We start from the raw sequence: 20,973 nt of genomic DNA on the forward strand, positions 1-20,973 counted from the left end.
CTATTTCCTCCCACAGTTTGGGGGAGTTTTCAGCTATTATTTCTTCAAAGATACTTTCTACCCATTTTTCTCTCTCTTCTTCTTCTGGTACCCTTATAATGTGCATATTGTTTCATTTGGATTGGTCACACAGTTCTCTTAATATTGTTTCATTACTGGAGATCCTTTTATCTCTCTCTGCACCAGCTTCTCTGCATTCCTGTTCTCTGATTTCTATTCCATTAACAGCATCTTGCACCTCGTCCATTCTGCTTTTAGTCCTTCCAGAGATTGTTTTATTTCTGTATTCTCCCGTCCAACTTTTTCCATTAGCTCTTGCATATTTCTATGCAAGTCTATCAGCATGGTTATGACCTTTATTTGGAATTCTTTTTCAGAAAGATTGGTTAAATCTATCTCCCCAGGTTCCCTCTCAGGGGATGTCTGGTTTATTCTTGTCTGTATAAAATTCTTCTGCCTTTTCATGGTGATAGAGGTAGTCATAGGCAGTTGGCACGTGTGTCAGCTGGGAGAACAAAGTCCCTTCCTGCTTGCCTGTCACCTTCCTCTCCTGCAAGAATGGCAAACCCTAGCAGCTTGTGCTGGGCAGCTGCATGCTGATGGAGCCTCTGAGTATGGCCTGGTCGGCTGTGGAGGAGGCTTTCCGTGGCTGCTATGCATGTGACCGGTCTCTGGCTGCTGCTCCTCTCTGGTGGTGCTGTGCTGGATAGGGAATACATGGGAGGCAGTTTATTGCCATGAGGGGCCTCAAATCTGTGCCACCGCCCAGGGTGTTAGGGCGCCTGGGGTTCCCTGGTATTCCCAGCTGCCTGGCTGCATGTGCTGGGATTCTTCCTTCCTGCTGTGAGGCCCCTGTCCCTTTAAGACTTTTGAAAAGCACTTGCTTTACTTCTGTCCCAGGGGCGCTTGCTGTGGGGACTCGCTCACAGGTTTTACTGTTTCCCTAGTATCCAGCACACCATGCACTGTGTGTCTGAGCTCTGGTGCGGATGACTAGGGCTGGGTGTTTAGCAGTCCTGGGCTCCCTCTTCCTCCCCGCTCCGACTCCTTTCCTCCTGCTAGGGAGCTGGAGTGGGGGCTCGGGTCCCGCTGGGCCACAGCTTGTATCTTACCCCCTTCATGAGGTCCTGGGCTCTCGCAGGTGTAGATGTAGTCTGGCTGCAGTCCTGATTCTGCTGGTCTCTCTTTTTGGAATAGTTGTATTTGTTATATTTTCAAAAATGTATATATGGTTTTGGGAGGAGATTTCCACTGTCCTACTCATGCCGCCATCTTGGCTCTTCCTCCTGTGTTATTTTTTTTGCCAGTTCATTTTAGTATATAGAAATGCAAGAGGTTTCTGAGTATTAATTTTGTATTCTGCAACTTTGCTGAATCCAGTTATTAGTTCTTATAGATTTTGGTGGAGTCTTCAGGGTTTTCTATATATAATCTCATGTCATCTGCAAACAGTGACAGTTTTACTTCTTCCATATCAATTTGGATGCCTTTTATCTCTTTATCTTGTCTGATTGCCATGGCTAAGTACTATGTTGATTAAAAGTGGTGAAAGTCAACATCCTTGTCTTGTTTCTGATCTTAGAAGAAAAGGTTTTTGCCATCAAGTATGATGTTAGCTGTGGGTTTGTTGTATATGGCCTTTATTATGTTGAGGTACATACCTTCTATAAGCATTTTATTGAGAGTTTTTATCATGAATGGACACTGTATTTTGTCAAATGTTTTTTCAGCATCCATTGAGATGATCATGTGCTTTTTGTCCTTCTTTTGTTAATGTGTATGACATCAACTGATTTATGAATATTGTACCATCCTTGCATTCCTGGAAAAAATCCCACTTGATCATGACAGATGATCCTTATGATGTATTTTTGAATTCAGTTTCCTAATATATGGTTGAGTATTTTTGCATCTATGTTCATCAGGGATTTTGGTCTATAATTCTCTTTTTTTGTGATGTCTTTGTCTGTTTTTGGTATTAGAGTGATGCTAGGTTTTACTAACCCATTAAAAATCTTTCAAATGAAGATTTTCAATGGTATTGAACACTTTTTTAAAGTTTACAAATGATATATCTGATTAGCTTGCAAGAACTAATTGACATCTTGAAAGACAGAAATGTACCAGCCAAATTTCAAAGACAATTTTTGCCAGTTGTTGAGTGAGACTGAAATATGGTATCATGATTTAATAAGCATAGCCAATAATACACTTCTTACACTTTTATTGTTATGAGGTATCTTGTTATGATAGCCAGTTATGACAGCCAAGAAAACAGCACTGAAATAAAGTGGACTTGGACAACTTTTGAATCACTTTATCACAAAGAATTTAACAAGACTTTCTAAAATACTTAAGTATAATTAATTACATTGTTCTCAGTAATACTGCTATTAATAATTTTTGTTATCATCAACAAATAAAAATAATTTTGTTTCATCTTTATCTTTAAATTGTATGTATTTTTATTCAATATTTTATATTTATATAGCTTTTATTCCTAATTCTGAATAGTGTATCTTTATATACTGTGTGTTTGTCATCAATTAGAAAAGGGAAGGTAAGCATGAAAACTTTATTTTTTACTGATTAGGTAATATGATTTAAAGTCATTTAAATTTTTGAAGACACACTACTCATCTATATTCTAGTGCTGATTTTCATCAAAATTCCCTTGGTTCATAAAGGGGATATATTTAATACATGTGCAAAATGTAGTGCAGAGAAATGCTTTTCAGGGATGCTTTTACTATTGGCTGACAACATTTCCCCAAAGAAAAAATAATTCAATTTTGCTTTTTAAATTGAAACTTTGGTTTGATGGAATGACACACCCAACCTGGGATGGAACCTAGTAATGCATAGCAGTAAGTAAAGGGAATAAAGGCAAAGATGTAGGGGACTTTTATTTTTACTCACTCCATTGACCATCAGGAGCACAAGGCCATTGTCAGCTGTTGTTCGAACTTCTATGTCAAAGCGAGTCACCTGACCAAATTTCCCTCTCCTTGTGATATCCCTTACCACGGCATAACTAGAGCCATCAAAGAAATAGCTGGCAGCCCGACTCTGAGTGAAGGCCAGTTTATCTCTGAAATAAAAATGCAAGTATTATATGAACATTACAGTTTGTGTTATGCTTTTCATATGAGGTCCTTTTCAACCCATTCATGTGACATTTTCCATGGACCTTACAGCATTTAAATTACGTCTGATGTCTGCATGAGAGACATGAAGAAGTATTTATAGGTAAATTAAATGATTTGTTTTTAATTGGTTTCTACTCTACCCTAGGTGCTAAGATAACAGAAATCTCTAGAGAAACCTTAGTCTCTGCAGTGCTAAATGAAAGCTGCAAACAAGTTGTTGGACATTTTAATAACTGTGCATGTTCATCTATGGTAGAGAAGAACTGAAAAGTTGTTGCAGTCATGACTGTTACACAATTTCAAAACTGGTCTCCACAAAGAAAATGTTGAGAACCTGAATGAATACTGACCCACAGTTTTCTCACCTGCTGCTCTTGTATGGCTATCAAAGTCTTTAGTACCCTTATACTTTCTTACCTGGCACAAGGCACTGATTTAGAGGGATCCATGTTGTAGATGTGCTTAAAGTTGTATAAGCTGATCACATCATTATTCAAAGTGGCCAATTCCAGGCAACCAACAAAGCCAGGCAAGTTTAAGCTGGCAGGGAGCTGTGCCACAGATAAAAGAAAGTCATTTCACCCAGACAACACATAATACACAATGAAACAAATGGCAGATCAACGGGAACTACCTATTGGTATGAATGTCTTTCTAGACCTAACTTTGTGTCAACTCTATGACAAACATTTAGGTAAACAACTTTTCTGTTGTGTATATCTTAGCAGTGAGGGTGGTGTTTATTGACCATATTCTATCTGCAGTACATGCTGGATGGTGAATTCATGACCAAAATCAGTCCTTACCCCAGCTCTGTAATGTACTTATTCCTCTTCTCATATAAAGAGAGGGAAAGTAATTCTCAGAGAGGTTCAATAATATGCCTTTAACTCGTATGTAATAGTCTTGGAACTGAAATCCTTGATCAGCTCCCTACCTTCTTGGGCATTTCCTTTGTCTGCCCTTTACCAGGGCTCATACTCCAACATAGATTCAACTTCCTCCCTTATCCCAGGTACTTAATTTCAAGCCAAATGTTAGTCAAGATAACTTAGCTGTCATCTGTGAACCTGAAGACTAGATGCAAACCCACATTTCCTGCAGTAGGCGGGAGGAATATCAATTATATATGCATGTATCAGAATGAAATGAATTGACATTCAAGTGTAGCTTTGGCTTGAAAGCAGAGAATGGATTTATATACTAGATTTATAGATACTGGGTTAGAGTTCTACCACCAACTGAGCTAAGCTCTTAAAATATCAAGCTTTCCACTCCATTACCAAACCACTGTAGATTTTATGGATTTTTAAAAACAACCATTGCAGATTTGTAATAACACAAAATATAGCTTCAAGATAGCTTACCTTGAAGTTTGAAGGCACTCCACCAACATAAAACACAGTGTCTTCTGGGTCCAGATCCAACAAAGAGTCATCGCCCGCAAACTCCCCCTTTTTAATAAACTTTTCCTCTGCGGTGCTACTTAGACTTGGGACAGTTAAAAATACCTTCCCATGTTTTCCTACCCTGTTTAGATAAAGAATTTTCACTCTTTATTAGCCAGATAATTTGTAGAAAAGTTTTTTGTTTTTTTAAATATCAAAATATAAACGTTCCACATCACAGAACTGATGATTTGATTTTATCACATTTATATATATATATATATATATAGAATAATCAATATCAGTGGGATTAATTCCCAATAATCAATGGGAAGGGGGAAAATGACATTTCATTTGGAATTAATTTATGGATTGGTCAAACAAAAAGATCTAATAATCAGATTGCTATTTAGAGATGATGGCTATTTTTTCTACTCTTTTGTTTTCTAATAAGATATTTTTGAAGAAATACAGGAAGAATGGAAGAAAGAGGAGCAAGAATAAAGAGAAGAAAATGCTATTTACAACATCCATAGGAGACCATGAGTACATGTGTGTCTGAGTGCATTCAATATAGATTCCTTACAAAATGTGACTATAAACACTGTGTCATGGATCGACTTTACCTCTCTATCTTCACAATGCTGAAGTGAGCAGGCCAGGAACTGACGGGCTTGGAGTCTAGGGGAATCTCTACATCCTTAGTTCCCAAATTATAAACGTACACCAAGTTATCATTTTTGATTGCAAGACCCATGTATTCTTTTTTGGCCTGAAATGTCAAAAAGTTACTTAAATTAAGTCCTTATGAATGAATGTCATCTTTTGTTTTGATTTGTTTAAAGAGCAGTCAGCAATCCAAATACATGGCTGTATACAAGGCACTTCTGGCCTGAATTATTACCCAAGTTCCTGTTAGACTGACTAGTGTCTCTTCCCTTCCAACCTCCCTATGATTGCATCAGTCCACATCAGCTCTCCCCACCCTTTTATCCACTACCCTCTGCTTGTCTAAATGCACCCTGAACAAGCAACTGCAGGCTTGTAGACATTTGATGTCTCCCAGGAGTGTGCTAACATTGTTTGGTTAACCCAGGGGTACGATACAGCCTGACAATACTGGTTGCTATGCATTTTCAAACAAGGTCAGTATCAAACATAACAGGCCTCTGTATTCTGAAGCTCTTCAATTTCAATGCCGCATTCAGACTCTTCAAAGTTAGCAATGTGAGGTTGATATGATATGAAGCAACCCCAGAAATATCTCACAGAGAGAAGGAATTACTTATCTTGATAGCACTACTTTAGTCTTGGCATTAAAATGATCTATATCTTTGATTTACCAAAATGGAAATTTTGCTTGTTTGCACAAGTGGCTTTGTTTTAAGGCAAGAGAAAATCACCTATCTTTCCTTTTACTATTATTCCCTCTCTTAAAACCTCATACTCTTACATTTTTGCTTCCGAGGTACAGGATAAACCCATCTGCAGTCCCAGCCAGTTTTGGCTGCTTCACAGGAGGGGGCTTCATGTACAGGCTCAGGGATGTGAAAGTCTTTAAGTCATCCATACTGGTTTTGGGGTGCACTTCCACTGCTGACTGGCCATCAAACATCATAGAGACTTGGATCTGGAGTTACAAAATTATTCCATTAAAACTACTGTGCAGAAATGGGCACAGTGCTTTCTCATGGTTCTTAATGGGCTTCACTCATTCCTTATGGATCTTTTGAGCTCCCCTCCATACCTTTGCTTACCTATGTCCTCACCTTGTTGGAGAAAGATTTAAGGTAGATTATAATATGATAGTTTAAAGTAGGGTGAAAGAAAGCAAAAAAGGGTGACAAAGTAGGTTCAAGGATGCGAATAAATATGAATTTCACCATAAACTACACACTTGGTTGCAATGAACTAAATAGGTTGAAGAGATACCTATCTGGTCAGTAATATAATTCACAAGGCTTATAAAATTAACAACAAATTGATTAGGAAAAGTATAACTAATCTTGGGAACTAACATAGCTAGGATTTTCTCTCCAGGGTCTTCAAAAGAGGAGATGGAATGAGGCTGTAAGCCACATCCTTGACCACATCTGGGCAGTTGGGAGGGGTCTGGAATCAGCTCTGAAGTCTTAGGTACAGCCTTGAAACCTAGCTAGGTTACTTTACTAACTATGCAACCATGACTAGGTTGCTTGACCTGCAGTTGCCTCGTCTGTAAAATGAGGACAGTAAATTTGTCATGAGGATGAAATAAGTTGATAGTTATAAAGTGCTTTCTAGTGCCTAGTTCTATCACTATAATAATTGTAATGATGAATTCATTAATATGTTTCTTAAAATGATTCTCAGAGAGGCATCACAACAATCACGATTCAGTAAATGCATTTCTCAGAGGCCCAGTATGACATGCTAAACTAGTCTGATTTGGGGCGATTTTCAGAGTTTTCAGAAGTGGAATGACTGTGTATATCCATGCCATTCATGCAAATATTTCTGAAAAATTTCATATATTTACATCAATTAATTTGGCTAATACTGATGGTCAGGGAGCTAAGATTATATTTCCATGTGCTTAGAATGCAGCTGTCCTACACTCTCAGTTGTGGAAAGAGCAATACATTTTAACAAACAATCAAGAGTGTATGGGATTAACATGTCTTTGTAAAAGTTGAGAGTCTAAGAAGGATGTATATCTGCACAGAAAGCATCTCACTCTGGGGAGCTGAATAAACTTCCAGAGGCATTGCCAAGATTCTCTTTAGAAAATGGCTTTAGGGGATTAAAGCCCTCAAATATACTCCATATAAATAAAACTTCCAGAAAGCACTAACAGAACCGTAGCTTTGGAAATGCCATTTCTTGATGATAAATCATTTTTGAAATGTTCTCCAAGGTATTTAAAAAAGATAATTTTGGTATGAGACCAATTATCATGAATCATTTAAAAACTGGATTTATTTACCAATAATATTCTCCTTCATTATGAAACAGTTGATTTTCAACTCTTATTTCTGCCAGTAATTAGGGACAATAGTCTGTTCGGGCTAATTCCCAATTGAGAAAATAAAACCACATAATTTGGTTGTAAAAAATGATGCTGGTCTGTAAATGTATCAAAACTAATTTAGAAGAGGGCCAAGAATGCATCCTGTTTTGCCATCCTGAAAATGTTAATCATCGTGTTGGGATATGTTCCTACTAACTGGCCCTGGTTATGGTGTTGACGACTCAGAACAAGTTGCCCAGTTCAGCTGCATGTGATTCCTCAGTTAGGCCTCGGAAGTGTCAGTAAAAGCCTATGTTGTACCATATAATTTTTTGAAAAGGTATCTGGGGAAGATTCTTCCATATAGTAATTACACTCCAATAGCTGTTAAAATGACTAATAATAGTAATGATAATAAATTGAATCTTTTTTGTGGGGGTTGGCTTTCCTTGATATCTTTTGCTCATTGAGCTTTGTTTACTAGGTTAACTCAGTGGTTCTTGATTGTAGCTACACATTAGGATCATTGTGATTTAAAACTACAGGTGCCTAGCCCTTTCTCTAGACAGCCTGATACATTAATTTGAAGTTGGGACCAGGTTAGTTTTGAAGTTGGTATTGGGTTAATTTTCAAAGCTGCTCATATGATTCTAATGAACAGATGGCACTGAGAACTAGTGAATTCCAGGCTCTGGAAGCCCAAGGAGTCAGAGCTCAGCTTTGTGTCGTCATTAACACCAAGGGGTTGATGATGACTCCTTTCATTGGTTACCTTGCTGGCAACACTTCTGGTCTGAGCAATGAGCTCACGGATCCTCTGAATGCTGGCAGAAACATTGCTTGCAGGCCGCTTCTGTTCTACTGTACGAAGCTGGTCCAGGAGTTGAGGGACAACCTCTGTCAGATTTCTCACTGCAGTTAATAAAAATCATATTAAATATATTTAAGGAATCAGGTGAAGAGACAACAAACACATGGTTACTTTTGTTAGAACTTTAGGAAACTATTTGTAATCCTACAAAATTAATTGTTAAGCCGAGAGCATACTACTTTCATTTTTTTGTGGCATTGATAATACATATCATTCTATAAATTGAATGCAGAGCTATCTGACTTATAATGCACATTTCTAAAGGGCAGGATTAAAGACAAATACATAGATGTCCATTTCACCAGATAGCATATATCCTGCATTTCTTTATAACTAACTGGTCAAAAGGAATGCTGGGCAAAAGCAGATAGAAAAGTTGTTTTCCAGGATTCCCATTTATGCATCACACTGCTGCTCCAATAGTCCCAGCAGAGCTGTATGAAATAAGGTAGCACCCAGAAAAGTGACATTTGTGCCAAAGTGAAGGTTTTTGGGCCCAGATGGGGGTGACAGTATGAACAGATCATACCTATTTTTTCCGGGTTTTTATTTTTTGGTTGCATAATGTAACACATAGAAAAGAGAACAAATTGTAAGGATATGGCTTGATGAGAGAAACCCAAAATACAGAGAATGGCATAACTTTCTGCAAAGTTTCATGGTCTGGAGCAGTGATCCTTATGTGTGCTTTCCAGACAAGCAGCATCAGCTTTACAAGGAACTTGTTAGAAATGCAAATTCATTGGCTACATCCCACACTTACTGAATCAGAAACAGAGTGTGGCCCAGATGATGTAGATGCACACTAATGGTTGAGACCCACTGGGCAAGAGAATAAATATCTTTTGAATATTCAAGAGAAGGGCAGGGCCATTGTCATTTAGAGTTAGCAGCTGAACAAGAGCAAGCCTCTAGTGGAGCCAAACAACTTGGATTCAGGAGAGTATGACAGTGAAGACGCAGGAAATAATCTATTTTCTGTACTTAGGAAACAAGGTGCTTCTTCAGCACAAGGAATGGAATTAAGTAAAAAAAAATAGCAACTATCAGTTAATTATATTGTTAATACAGAGGTAAGTATTTGTTATTCAGGTCACTAATCACAGTAGCCATTATAAAGTTTAATAGTCTTTAAAAATTAGAGGTAATAAAGTATACTGAAATCATTACATTAAATTTTGATTATGGAAATGTATATAAGACAGGGTTACCCTGTCCTCAATTCATGCAGAGAAAGGGAACCACCATTTTTAGAGTCTTTATAAAAGTCTCTTATATTATGGTATGCTCTTTTGGGTACTGATTATGGAACACAGAATGCTATTTGAGGAAAACACAGTAGCTGGACTTTATTGGGATCACCAATAGGACTGAAAAAGAGGAAAAATATTTAACACAGATTTAGTAGGTATACCAGTGGCAATGTCTTCAGATATGTAAATGTATGTCTGATAGGCAAATCTTTGAAAGATCAAGTTTTAAAAGCAATAAAGTGAGCAGTTACATGGAAGAACCCAAGAGTATATATGCTAAAAGATGAATATGAAAGAGCTATCTTTCTGTTATGGGAATGGATATTTTTAAGCTAGGATAAAATTTCTAGTGACAGACAGATCATCTATGGATTACTAGAATTGTTTCTTAATTCAGATGGAAGTTAAGGTAATATGGTTTGCAAAATCATGCTGGAGACTGAAAGTTCCAGTCAAGACAAAGACATTGATTAACAAGTATGAAGAGATCAAATAAAAACATGAGAATCAGAGAGAGATTAAAGATGGAGGTGTGAGAAGTGAGACAGAGAACTCCTCCCAAAACCACATATAATACAAAAATATAATTAATATAACTAATCCTAAAAGAGCAACAGGAAGGAAGGCTGGGCCAGACCTGGCAAACAGAGCAAACTTCACAAAACAGGGTAACGTACCATAGCTTTTTTCTGGCGGGACCCAAGCCCTTCTCACACCACAGCTCATCAGCAGGAAGAAGAGAAATGGAGTAGGGAGGGGGTGGAAGACTAGGACTGCTGAACCCCCAGAACTGGAGATCTGCTTTGGGAGCAAAAACCTACATTGCATGGTGCTCTGGAGATTAGTGGGGTTGGAAAGCTAAGACAGGTGAAACACTTGGAGAGACTGAGATTCCAGCCATTTGTGGAGGATCCATGGAGGATCCAAAGGAATTCCAGGGAGCTTGCTGTTTGGGAGAAGGGATAAGTGGACAAGGCTGTCTGGGTGTGCTCTTCCCAGCAGGTTGGGAACTTTCAGAAGCTTTAGGTGCTCCATTCCCCTAGCTACTCAGCTCCAAGGCCCTGTACTGTGATATGCAGCCTGATGTGCCTACCTCCTGGCCTGCTGGAACTGGCTTGAAAACCAGCAGTCCCTGTCCTGGCATCAGACCAGCCAGAGGGAGGCTATGTCTACAGCAGCTACAAACACAAAACACAGAGGCTTACACCTGTGTGCTTGGCACACAGGTTCTGACAGTGGAGACAGGCACTGTAGCTGGGAAGCAGGAAACAGCTCTTTCCTCCCTCCAGGCACTGGCACCACTCCCCTGCAACCCCCAACATCACTCCAGGGGATGAGCAGCTCCAGAGACTAGAGCTTTTTGGGTCTAGAGGGTGCCACATACAAATATGAAACATCAAAGGAACCTAGTTCAAAGCAAAATAAAAAATACACCTGACAAAGAGTCAAATGAAACCAATCTTATGAATCCTCCTGAAAGACATTACAAAAGAAAAATCATAAACATGCTCATGGAGGTACAGAAAATATTGAAGAACTCAGGAATGAATTCTGGTCAGAGATCCAATCATTACCAAACACAGTACCAGAAGCGCAACACACAATGGAAGGTTTTAAAGTAGATTAGATATGGTTGAGGAGACAATACATGAAATAGAAATTAGAGAAGAGAAATACAAAGAAGCTGAGGCACAGAGAGAAAAAAGGATCTCTAAGAGTGAAAGAATATTGAAAGAACTGTGTGACCAATCCAAATGAAACAATATTCACATTATAAGAGTACCAGAAGAAGAGAGAGAAAAAGGATCGAAGGTGTCTTTGAGGAGGTAATTGCTGAAAACTTCCCCAATCTGGGGAAGGAGATAGTCTCTCAGAGCATGGAGGTGCACAGATCTCCCAACACAAAGTATCCAAGGAAGACAACACCAAAACATAATAATTAAAATGGCAAAGATCAAGGATAAAGACAGACTTTTAAAAGCAGCTAGAGAGAGAAAAATAAACACATACAAAGGAAAACCCATCAGGCTATCATCAGACTTCTTAACAGAAACCTTACAGGCCAGAATGGTGTGGCATGATATATTTAATGCAATGAAACAGAAGTGCCTCTAACAAAGAATACTCTACTCTGTAAGATTTTCATTTAAGTTTGAAGGAAGAATTAAAAAATTTCCAGATAAGCAAAAGCTGAGAGAATTTACCTCTCACAAACCATCTCTACAGTCTATTTTGGAAGGACTGCTATAGATGGAGATGTTCCTAAGGCAAAATAGCTGTCAAGAGGGGAAATAAAACCACAGTAAAGAAAGTAGAACAATTGATTACTAAGCAGATGTAAAATCAAATGAACTACCCCCAAGGTCAATCAAGTGATAGACAAAGAGTACAGAATATGATACCTAATATATAAAGAATGGAGAAAGAAGAAAAAGGAGAAAAGAAAAAGAACCTTTAGGTTGTGTTTGTAAAAGCATACTAAGTGAGTTAAATTAGACTGTTAGATAGCAAGGGAATTACTCTTGAGCCTTTGGTAACCACGAATCTAAAGCCTGCAATGGCAATAAGTACATACCTATCAATAATCACCCTAAATGTAAATGGTCTGAATGTACCAATCAAAAGACATAGAGTCACTGAATGGATAAAAAAACAAGACCTGTTTATATGCTGCCTATCAGAGACTCACTTCAAACCCAAAGACAAGAAATAAATTACACAAAGAAAATGAAAAAGCCTACAAACACATTCAGGCTTAATAACATGCTCCTAAATAATCAACGGATCAATGACCAAAGAAAAACATAGATCAAACAATATATGGAGACAAATGACAACAATAATTCAACACCGCAAAATCTGTGGGATGCAGCCAAGGCTGTGCTAAGAGGAATGTATATTGCAATACAGGCCTACCTTAGGAAAGAAGAACAATCCCATATGAACAGTCTAAACTCATAATTAACGAAACTAGAAAAAGAAGAACAAATGAGGCCTAAAGTCTGTAAAAGGAGGGACTTAATAACAATTAGAGCAGAAATAAATAAAATTGAGAAGAATAAAACAATGGAAAGAATCAATGGAAACAGGAGCTGCTTATTCGAGAAAATAAACAAAATAGATAAACCCTTAGCAAGACTTATCAGGAAAAAAAGAGAGTCTACACACATAAACAGAATCAGAAACAAGAAAGGAAAAATCACTACAGACACCACAGAAATTCAAAGAATTATGAGACTACTATGACAAATTACATGCTAACAAACTGAATAACTTACAAGAAATGGACAAGTTTCTAGAAAAATATAACCTTCCAAGGCTGACCCAGGAAGAAACAGAAAATCTGAAAAGACCAATTACCAGAAAGGAAACTTGAATTGGTAATCAAAAAATTCTGAAGAACAAAACCCCTTGACCAGATGGTTTCACCACTGAATTTTATCACACATTTAGTGAAGACCTAATACCCATCCTCCTTAAAGTTTTCCAAAAAGTAGATGAGGGGGGAATACTCCCAAATTCATTCTATGAGGCCAACATCACTCTAATACCAAAACCAGGCAAAGACACCACAAAAAAAATAAATTACAGACCAATATCCCTCAGGAACATAGATGCAAAAATACTCAACAAAAGATTTCTCTCAAAATGGGGGTGGGTGGGTGAGTTTCTAAGCCTTCTGCATCCATGGATGTTTTGTTGCCCTTGTCTAGCTGGATTAATACTTAGTCTATAGCACAGACCTGATCTCTTTTGCCCTCTTACAGCACTAAATTATGTTTTCTACCTTTATCTTGCATCTACCTACCACTTCAGCATTTTATTAAAAAAAAATAAGGGAGAAATATGGGATTCACATATAAATCAAGTATAAAAATCAAATGAACAATCATATCTGACTTGATTGTTTATAGTTCATGATGCGTGATCAAAACCGAAAGTTTCTGTGATATGACTGCCCTTGCACTGTTCACCATGTAAGAACTTATTCACTATGTAAGAACTTGTTCACCATGTAAGAACTTGTTTGTTCTGCTTCAGAAGATTGGAGACTGTTGAGAATTAGGCTTGGGGTTGATTAATGATTGTGCATTGAGTCCCCTACACAGAATTCTATTGTTGTTAACAACCATTTGATCAATAAATATGAGAGATGTCCTCTCACAAAAAAATACTTAACAAAATATTAGCAAATCGAATTCAAAAATACATCAAAAAGATCATCCATCATGATCAAGTCAGATTTATTCCAGGGATTAAGGATGGTACAACATTTAAAAATCCATAAACATCATCCATCACATCAACAAAAAGGACAAAAAACACATGATCATCTCCATAGATGCTGAAAAAGCATTTGAAAAAATTCAACATCCATCCATGATAAAAACTCAACAAAATGGGTATGGAGGTCAAGTACCTCAGCATTATAAAGGCCATATATGACAAATGCAGAGCCAATGATATTTTTAACAGCAAGATGCTGAAAGCTTTTCCTGTAAGATTGAGCAGAAGACAAGGATGCCCACTCTCCCTACTTTTATTCACATAGTTCTGGAGATCCTAGCCAAAGCAATCAGACAACACAAAGAAATAAAAGGCATCCAGATTGGTAAGGAAGAATTCATACTGTCACTGCTGATGACATGATATTGTACATAAAAAACGCTAAAGAATCCACTCCAAAACAATTAGATCTAATATCTGAATTCAGCAACATTGCAGGATACAAAATTAATATGCAGAAATCTGTTGCATTCCTATACACTAATGATGAGCTAGCAGAAAGAGAAATCAGGAAAACAATTCCATTCACAACTGCATCAAAAAGAATAAAATACTTAGGAATAAAACTAGCCAAAGAAGTGAAAGACCTATACTCTGAAAACTACAAGACACTCACGAGAGAAATTAAAGAAGATACCAATAAATGGAAACACATTCCATGCTCATGTATAAGAAGAATTAATATTGTCAAAATGGCCATCCTACCTAAAGTGATCTACAGATTCAATGCAATCCCTATCAAAATACCAATAGCATTCTTCAACAAACTAGAGCAAATAGCTCTAAAATTCATATGGAAACACAAAAGACCCAGAATAGCCAAAGCAATCCTGAGAAAGAAGAATAAAGTGGGGATGGGAGATTTTGCTCCCTGACTTCAAACTCTACTACAAAGGTACAATAATCAAGACAATTTGGTAGTGGCACAAGAGCAGGCCCATAGACTAATGGAACAGACTAAAGAGCCCAGATATAAACCCAAGTACATATGGCCAATTAATATATGATAAAGGAGCCATGGATATATATATATACATATAAATATACCATAATGGGGAAATAACATCCTCTTCAACAACTGGTGTTGGCCAAACTGGACAGCTATGTGCAAGAGAATGAAACTGGATTATTGTCTAACCCCATACACAAAAGTAAACTAAAAATGGATCAAAGATCTGAATGTAAGTCATGAAACCATAACTCTTAGAAGAAAACACAGGCAAAACTCCCTTGAATATAAACATGAGCAACATTTTTCTGAATGTATCTCCTTGGGCAAGAGAAACAAAATTAAAAAATGCATAAATGGGACTACACCATGCCAAAAAGATTCTGTATAGCAAAGGATACCATCAGCTGAACAAAAAGGCATCCTACAGTATGGGAGAATATATTTGTAAATGACTTACCTGACAAGAGGTTCACATCCAAAATATATAAAGAACTCACATGCCTCAGCACCCAAAAAGCAAATAACCCTATTAGAAAATGGGCAGAGGATATGAACAGACACTTCTCCAAAGAAGAAACTAAGATGGACAACAGGCACATGAAAAAATGCTCCACATCACTAATTGTCAGGGAAATGCAAATTAAAACGACAATGAGATATCACCTCACACCAGGTAGGATGGCCAACATTGAAAAGACCAGGAACAACAAATGCTGGCAAGGATGCAGAGAAAAGGGAACCCTCCTACACTGCTGGTAGGAATGTAAAGGAGTTCTACTATTGTGAAAAGTAGTACAGAGGTTCCTCAAAAAATGAAAAATAGAAATATCATTTGACCCAGGAATTCCACTCCTAGGAATTTACCCAAAGAAAACAACTTCTCAGATTCAAAATGACATATGCACCCCTATGTTTATCTCAGCACTATTTACAAGAGCCAAGCTATGGAAGTAACCTAAGTGTCCATCAGTAGATGAAGGGATAAAGAAGATGTGGTACATATATACAATGGAATATTATTCAGCATTATGAAAGAAACAAATCCTACCATTTGCAACAACATGGATGGAGCTAGAGGGTATTATGCTCAGTGAAATAAGTCAGGCAGAGAAAGACAAATATCAAATGATTTCCCTCGTTTGTGAGTATAATAATGAGGCAAAGTTAAGAGAAAAAAATGGTAGCAGACTTGGAGACTCCGGGAAGGGACTCGTGGTTGCCAGGTGGGAGAGGGAAGGGAGGCAGAGGGGGTAGGGGGTAGGGCTGGGTGGGAGGGAGAGAGGGATTGCAGGTTATCATGATTGGTGCACGTGGTGTGTGTGGGGTCACGGGGAGGACGGTGTGTCTCAGAGAAGACAAATGGGGACTCTGTGGCATCTTACTATACTGATGGACAGTGAGTGCAATGAAGTGTGTGTGGGGGACTCAGTAGTGGGGGTGAATGTAGTGGCCACGTTGTTTTTCTTGTGAAACCTTAATGAGAGTATCACTGATGCCTTAATAAAAAATATATATATGAAACTAGAAAAAAGGAAATTTCTCAAGTAATATGTGATTTTAACATCTATGTATAACTACGTAAATTCAGTAGATATCAAGAGATTTCATTTTCATTGCTCTAAATTTTTATTCAAGTTGACCAACAGCTGTTCTTCAGGTATATTTGGCCATATTCATTCCTTGTCAGTGATAACCTGCTTTACCTGGGGGTAAGGAAAAAGCTATGCTCTTTAGTAGTTTTTTTCTCTAAAAGCATACCAATATTTTCTTAAGATTACTTACTCTAACACATGATTGACTTTCTACCCCTGAATATCAATCTTACACTGATAAAAAACAAGGGCTCCTTTATCTCACATAGAAAAAAATTATAACTCTTAACTAATTTGTCTAGTTTATTTATGTGAAATACATATACTTCATATGTATATACAGATACACCCAGGTATATTGATAGATGAACTGAGCAAAAATTTTTCTCCCTTTCTAAGCTAACTTCTATAATCCAATCTAAAACCCAAATGAACAAACTTGCTTCTTAACAAAAGATGTGTAGAGGTTAATGTCCAGTTCCTCAACTGCATGCAAATTGTGAGGTTTCTAAATGATACCTGCATCTCTGGCAGAGTCCACCGCAGTGTTGTAAGCAGAAGAATCAAAATTTTGAAGATTCTGTAACCAGTTGGTTAGATTGTTAGCCATCAGGGCAGTTGCCTTCTGGAATTCCACTGTCATCTTACTAGCTTCCTCTGTTATGAGCTCCGACTGACCCAGGCGCAGCTGAGCGTCACCTTCACACAGAGCACAAGGATATTTACTTTGCAGAGAGGCAGGACATTTGTGGGGAACAGTAACATCCATTCAATCACTAAAATGAAATGGAGCTCAAATTTTGGGGTTTTAAGCCAAACTAAGATCTTTATATATGTTAATTATGGTATAACTTAGGTGCATAAGAATATTGTAAGTAGTAGTGATATGTGAATTTAAAAGACTCCAAATGACTCATTAAAATTATGTAGCTCACATAAATCATTTTCAAATTAGAGATAAATTTAAAAAATGTGTAATTAGTATTTCTTCTGGTTAGAGAATTGGTGAGAAAGCCACAGAAAATGCATATGAGATTTTAACTCATAAACTGTCTGAAATTCATTGTAAATATGACCTTCTTCTATGTGGATCACCTTTTGCCAGAAAAATGATGCTTTAGTTCAGAAGAAAATTGATAAGGAAATATATTTTTTGAATAAGAAATGTAAGTTTCAAAAGTATATATAGTGAAATTCTATTTTTATTAAAAAGTTATGTATTTAAGATAAAAACAATATAAATTTACAGCAAAAATGCTTTTTTCCCCTAAGTAACAAGACTGAAAAAGATTTTCCTTCTCTTGTTCTTTCTTTTTTCTTTTGTGTATTTTCTAATTTTTCTATAATGGTCATGTATTAGTTCTGTGATTTTTATAGGGTTTAAATGTTTTTACATTTAAAAATTGGTTCAATTAAGATTGTAACTTCAATTTTTTCCAAGTGGAGAAACTTTTAACTCAGCCTCACATGCTCTGAACTCTGATAGATGTAGCTTTGAATGCTTGGTCAGCTTCTTTTAGGAGCAAGCTCCCTACTGACAAGCCTCAGGATTCATATCAGTCTAAAGGCAATGGGGCATTCTTTCCCACATGAGATAATGTATGTAAAACACAGCCCAGTGCCTTGAATGTGATAGCTCTGATGATGCTGATGACAAGGATTCTCCTTGGATGACACCCTCCTGGCTATGACTTTGCTGCCCTGTAGGACTGTAGTAGCTGGATTTGCTCCTTGTCATAAAGCACTCACATCCAGCAGTGAGCAATGCTGGGGCAGATACCTCTGCTTCCAATCACATCTTTCTGACATACCACTGGAGTTCCAGATTTGGAAAGATGAGTGCTCTTGTTTCTCTGTCTGGCTCATTGGTCTCTCTGCTTGCACTATAAAAATTATGGGACATATAACAGAGGGCAGCTGTTTACAGTTGGGGCCAGAGAAACCCAAAACCATAATAGAGCATGCTTGTTAATAAAGATGTTCAAAAGAAAGTAGGTTACCAAGTAGTATAAGCACATGCTCCCATGAAAACACACACAGACACACACTCAGGAATGGAGGAAAGTGCTTTCAAATTTAATGGACACTCCTCAGTGGTAGGATTATGGGTTTTATAATTATTTTCTAGGATTTGTGTGTGTGTGTGTGTGTGTGTGTGTGTGTGTGTGTGTGATGAATATAATTTCTTTTGTCCTCAGAAACCAATATCTACAAAGAATCTCCTATTTCTTCTTCACAGGTTTATCTTAACACCAGTGAATAAGAAATGCAAGTTTTTAAGCATTCTTTCCCATTCTGTCTGCGATCCTTACCTCTCTCTGTGGCTTGTAGTCGCTTCAGGGCATCATTCAGTCTGTGCTTCAGGGTGCTCCTCCTCTCTAGGGCTCCATTCACACGCCTGCTGGTATCAGCCAGTGCCTCATCACTGCCTGTGGAGAAGCCGAGAAATGTACCCGTAGGGCTCAGATACTAGAAAAAAAATCTCCATTTCAACAAAGAAAATTCTGATTTTCTGATCTGCAGTGTTCTGAATATAATATGAACACAGAACACCAATTCCTGAAAGTGGCATTTCAAATAAGAGGCACAGGATTGCAGAAAACTTGTAACATTGCTTGGGAGTGACTTACGATGCCATAAAGTGATTCAGAAAAGGTGTAGATAATGGCTAATTTCTTGGATTGGAAAACACAGCACTGCTATAGTTAATAATACCCAGCAGTACAACTGATCAGCAGCTGAAAAGATCTATCTGTAGTTACAGTGATGACTGGTAATAGAAGAATAATTCTTTTTCTTAATGGTTTTAATAAAATTTTAATTGACAATATACATCTCAAAAAGAGGCATGCAGCTTGGTGAATTTTCACAAACTGAATAACCAGTCCCCAGGTCAAGAAAATAGAGCATCAAAAGCACACCCACAGTTTTCTGGGGCCTCTGTGATCACCCAATGATGACTGCGGTTCAGAGCCCCACACCCACCTGCAGGCTGCGTCTGTTTCTAAAGGAGTAATGCAGTGGTATCTGGTAGCTTAAATCTCTCAGCTTTGTCTTTATTCTTCAAGATTGTGCTAGCTATTCTTGCTTTTTTTCTCCCCCCATTTCCATAGAAATTCTAGAATTATCCTGTATATGTATATACAATTCTGGTACTTTATATTGAATCTATAGGTAAAATTTGGCAGAATCATCATTTTTACAAATTTGAGTCTTCCATTTATTGAAGACAGTTTTAATGTATTCATTAGTCTAAATTCTCACTTTGATCTCCGTTTATTTAGACCACCTTTAATTTCTTTCAGTAGAATATTAGTTTTATGTGTAGAGATCTTAGCATCCCGAATCAGATTTATTCCTAAGTATTTTATGTTATTGCAAATGGTGTTATTTTTAAAAGTTAATTTCTAATTGTACACAGAATTAGACCAAATTTGTAAACATTGGTAATGTAGGGCATCCTTGTCTTATTCCCAATCTTAGTTGGAAAGCTTTCAATATTTCAGTATTAATATGTTTGCTGAATATTATTTCATTATTCTTTATTAGATTATGAAGTTCCATTTTATTTTTACTTTGCTATGAGGTTTTTTATAAAACACATGAATAATTATTGGGTTTTGTTAAATGATCTTCTTGTATGTAGTAGGATAATCATATGAATTTTCTCCTATATTTTGTAAATATGGTGAATTACTATGAGGTTTTAAAAGTATCCTTGAAATCCTGGAATAAACTTACCTTGGTCATGTATTGCTATTTCTATGATGCTAGTACCTTGATTAGGATTTTCACATTGCCGTTTTTGAGATAATTTGGCTTATAATTTTATTATAATGTCCTTATCAGGTTTTGGTATATAAATTCTGGTGACTTCATAGAACAAATTAGAGAGTATTTCCTCTTTTTCTATTTGCTGGGAGAAATTATATGAGTGATATTTCTTCTTTAAATCCTTGGAAAAATTCACTTTTGAAACCATCTGAGCCTTGAGATTTCTTTGTGGGAAGGGTTTAATTACTGATTAAATCTATTATATATATGTATGTACATACAGTTTTATCAGACTTTCTATTTATTCTTGTATCAGTTTTGATAGCCATGTACTTACAAAATTATTCTTGAAAGTGTGCTTATAGCATAGCCCTAAAGTAGGGTTATCTCAGAGCAAATCCAAACAAATCATGATATAATATCTGAACTGAAGGATCCACTTACCCAAGAATTCTTAGTTTGGGCTTTCTTATGTCCAAAGCATAAGGAAATCTATGTTTCGTGACAAACAGTAAGATAACTTCTTCACATCCCATTATGCACTTTTTCTCTCCAGTGGGCTTGTAAATATATACTCTCTCATGGTGTACTTTCTCTTTTCTATTACAGTCTTAGTGTGCTTGGTTTATTGCTCAGTTATCATTTTCCCCCATACATGTGTATAATGAGTGTGCAGTGAGTAGTGTTAGTAGATTCTGTTGTAAAGGAGTGCAGAGAG

General features: G+C 37.1%; 1 protein-coding gene across 3 annotated transcripts in view; it reads right to left on the reverse strand.

Annotated features, from left to right (window-relative positions):
• Positions 1-20,973, reverse strand: part of LAMA4 (laminin subunit alpha 4) — a 211,375-nt gene that overhangs the window by 32,438 nt on the left and 157,964 nt on the right. For all 3 annotated transcript variants that reach the window (XM_073219431.1, XM_073219430.1, XM_073219429.1), the window contains 8 exons: positions 18,794-18,910; positions 17,001-17,180; positions 8,299-8,438; positions 5,991-6,167; positions 5,164-5,309; positions 4,517-4,679; positions 3,567-3,700; positions 2,920-3,091 (listed from right to left, as the gene is read on the reverse strand). In XM_073219431.1, coding sequence (XP_073075532.1) covers positions 2,920-3,091; positions 3,567-3,700; positions 4,517-4,679; positions 5,164-5,309; positions 5,991-6,167; positions 8,299-8,438; positions 17,001-17,180; positions 18,794-18,910 — 1,229 coding nt within the window. The remainder of the gene's footprint in view (positions 1-2,919; positions 3,092-3,566; positions 3,701-4,516; positions 4,680-5,163; positions 5,310-5,990; positions 6,168-8,298; positions 8,439-17,000; positions 17,181-18,793; positions 18,911-20,973) is intronic.

Source organism: Manis javanica, chromosome 13 (assembly GCF_040802235.1).
Source record: "Manis javanica isolate MJ-LG chromosome 13, MJ_LKY, whole genome shotgun sequence".
Classification (NCBI taxonomy): Eukaryota; Metazoa; Chordata; class Mammalia; order Pholidota; family Manidae; genus Manis; species Manis javanica.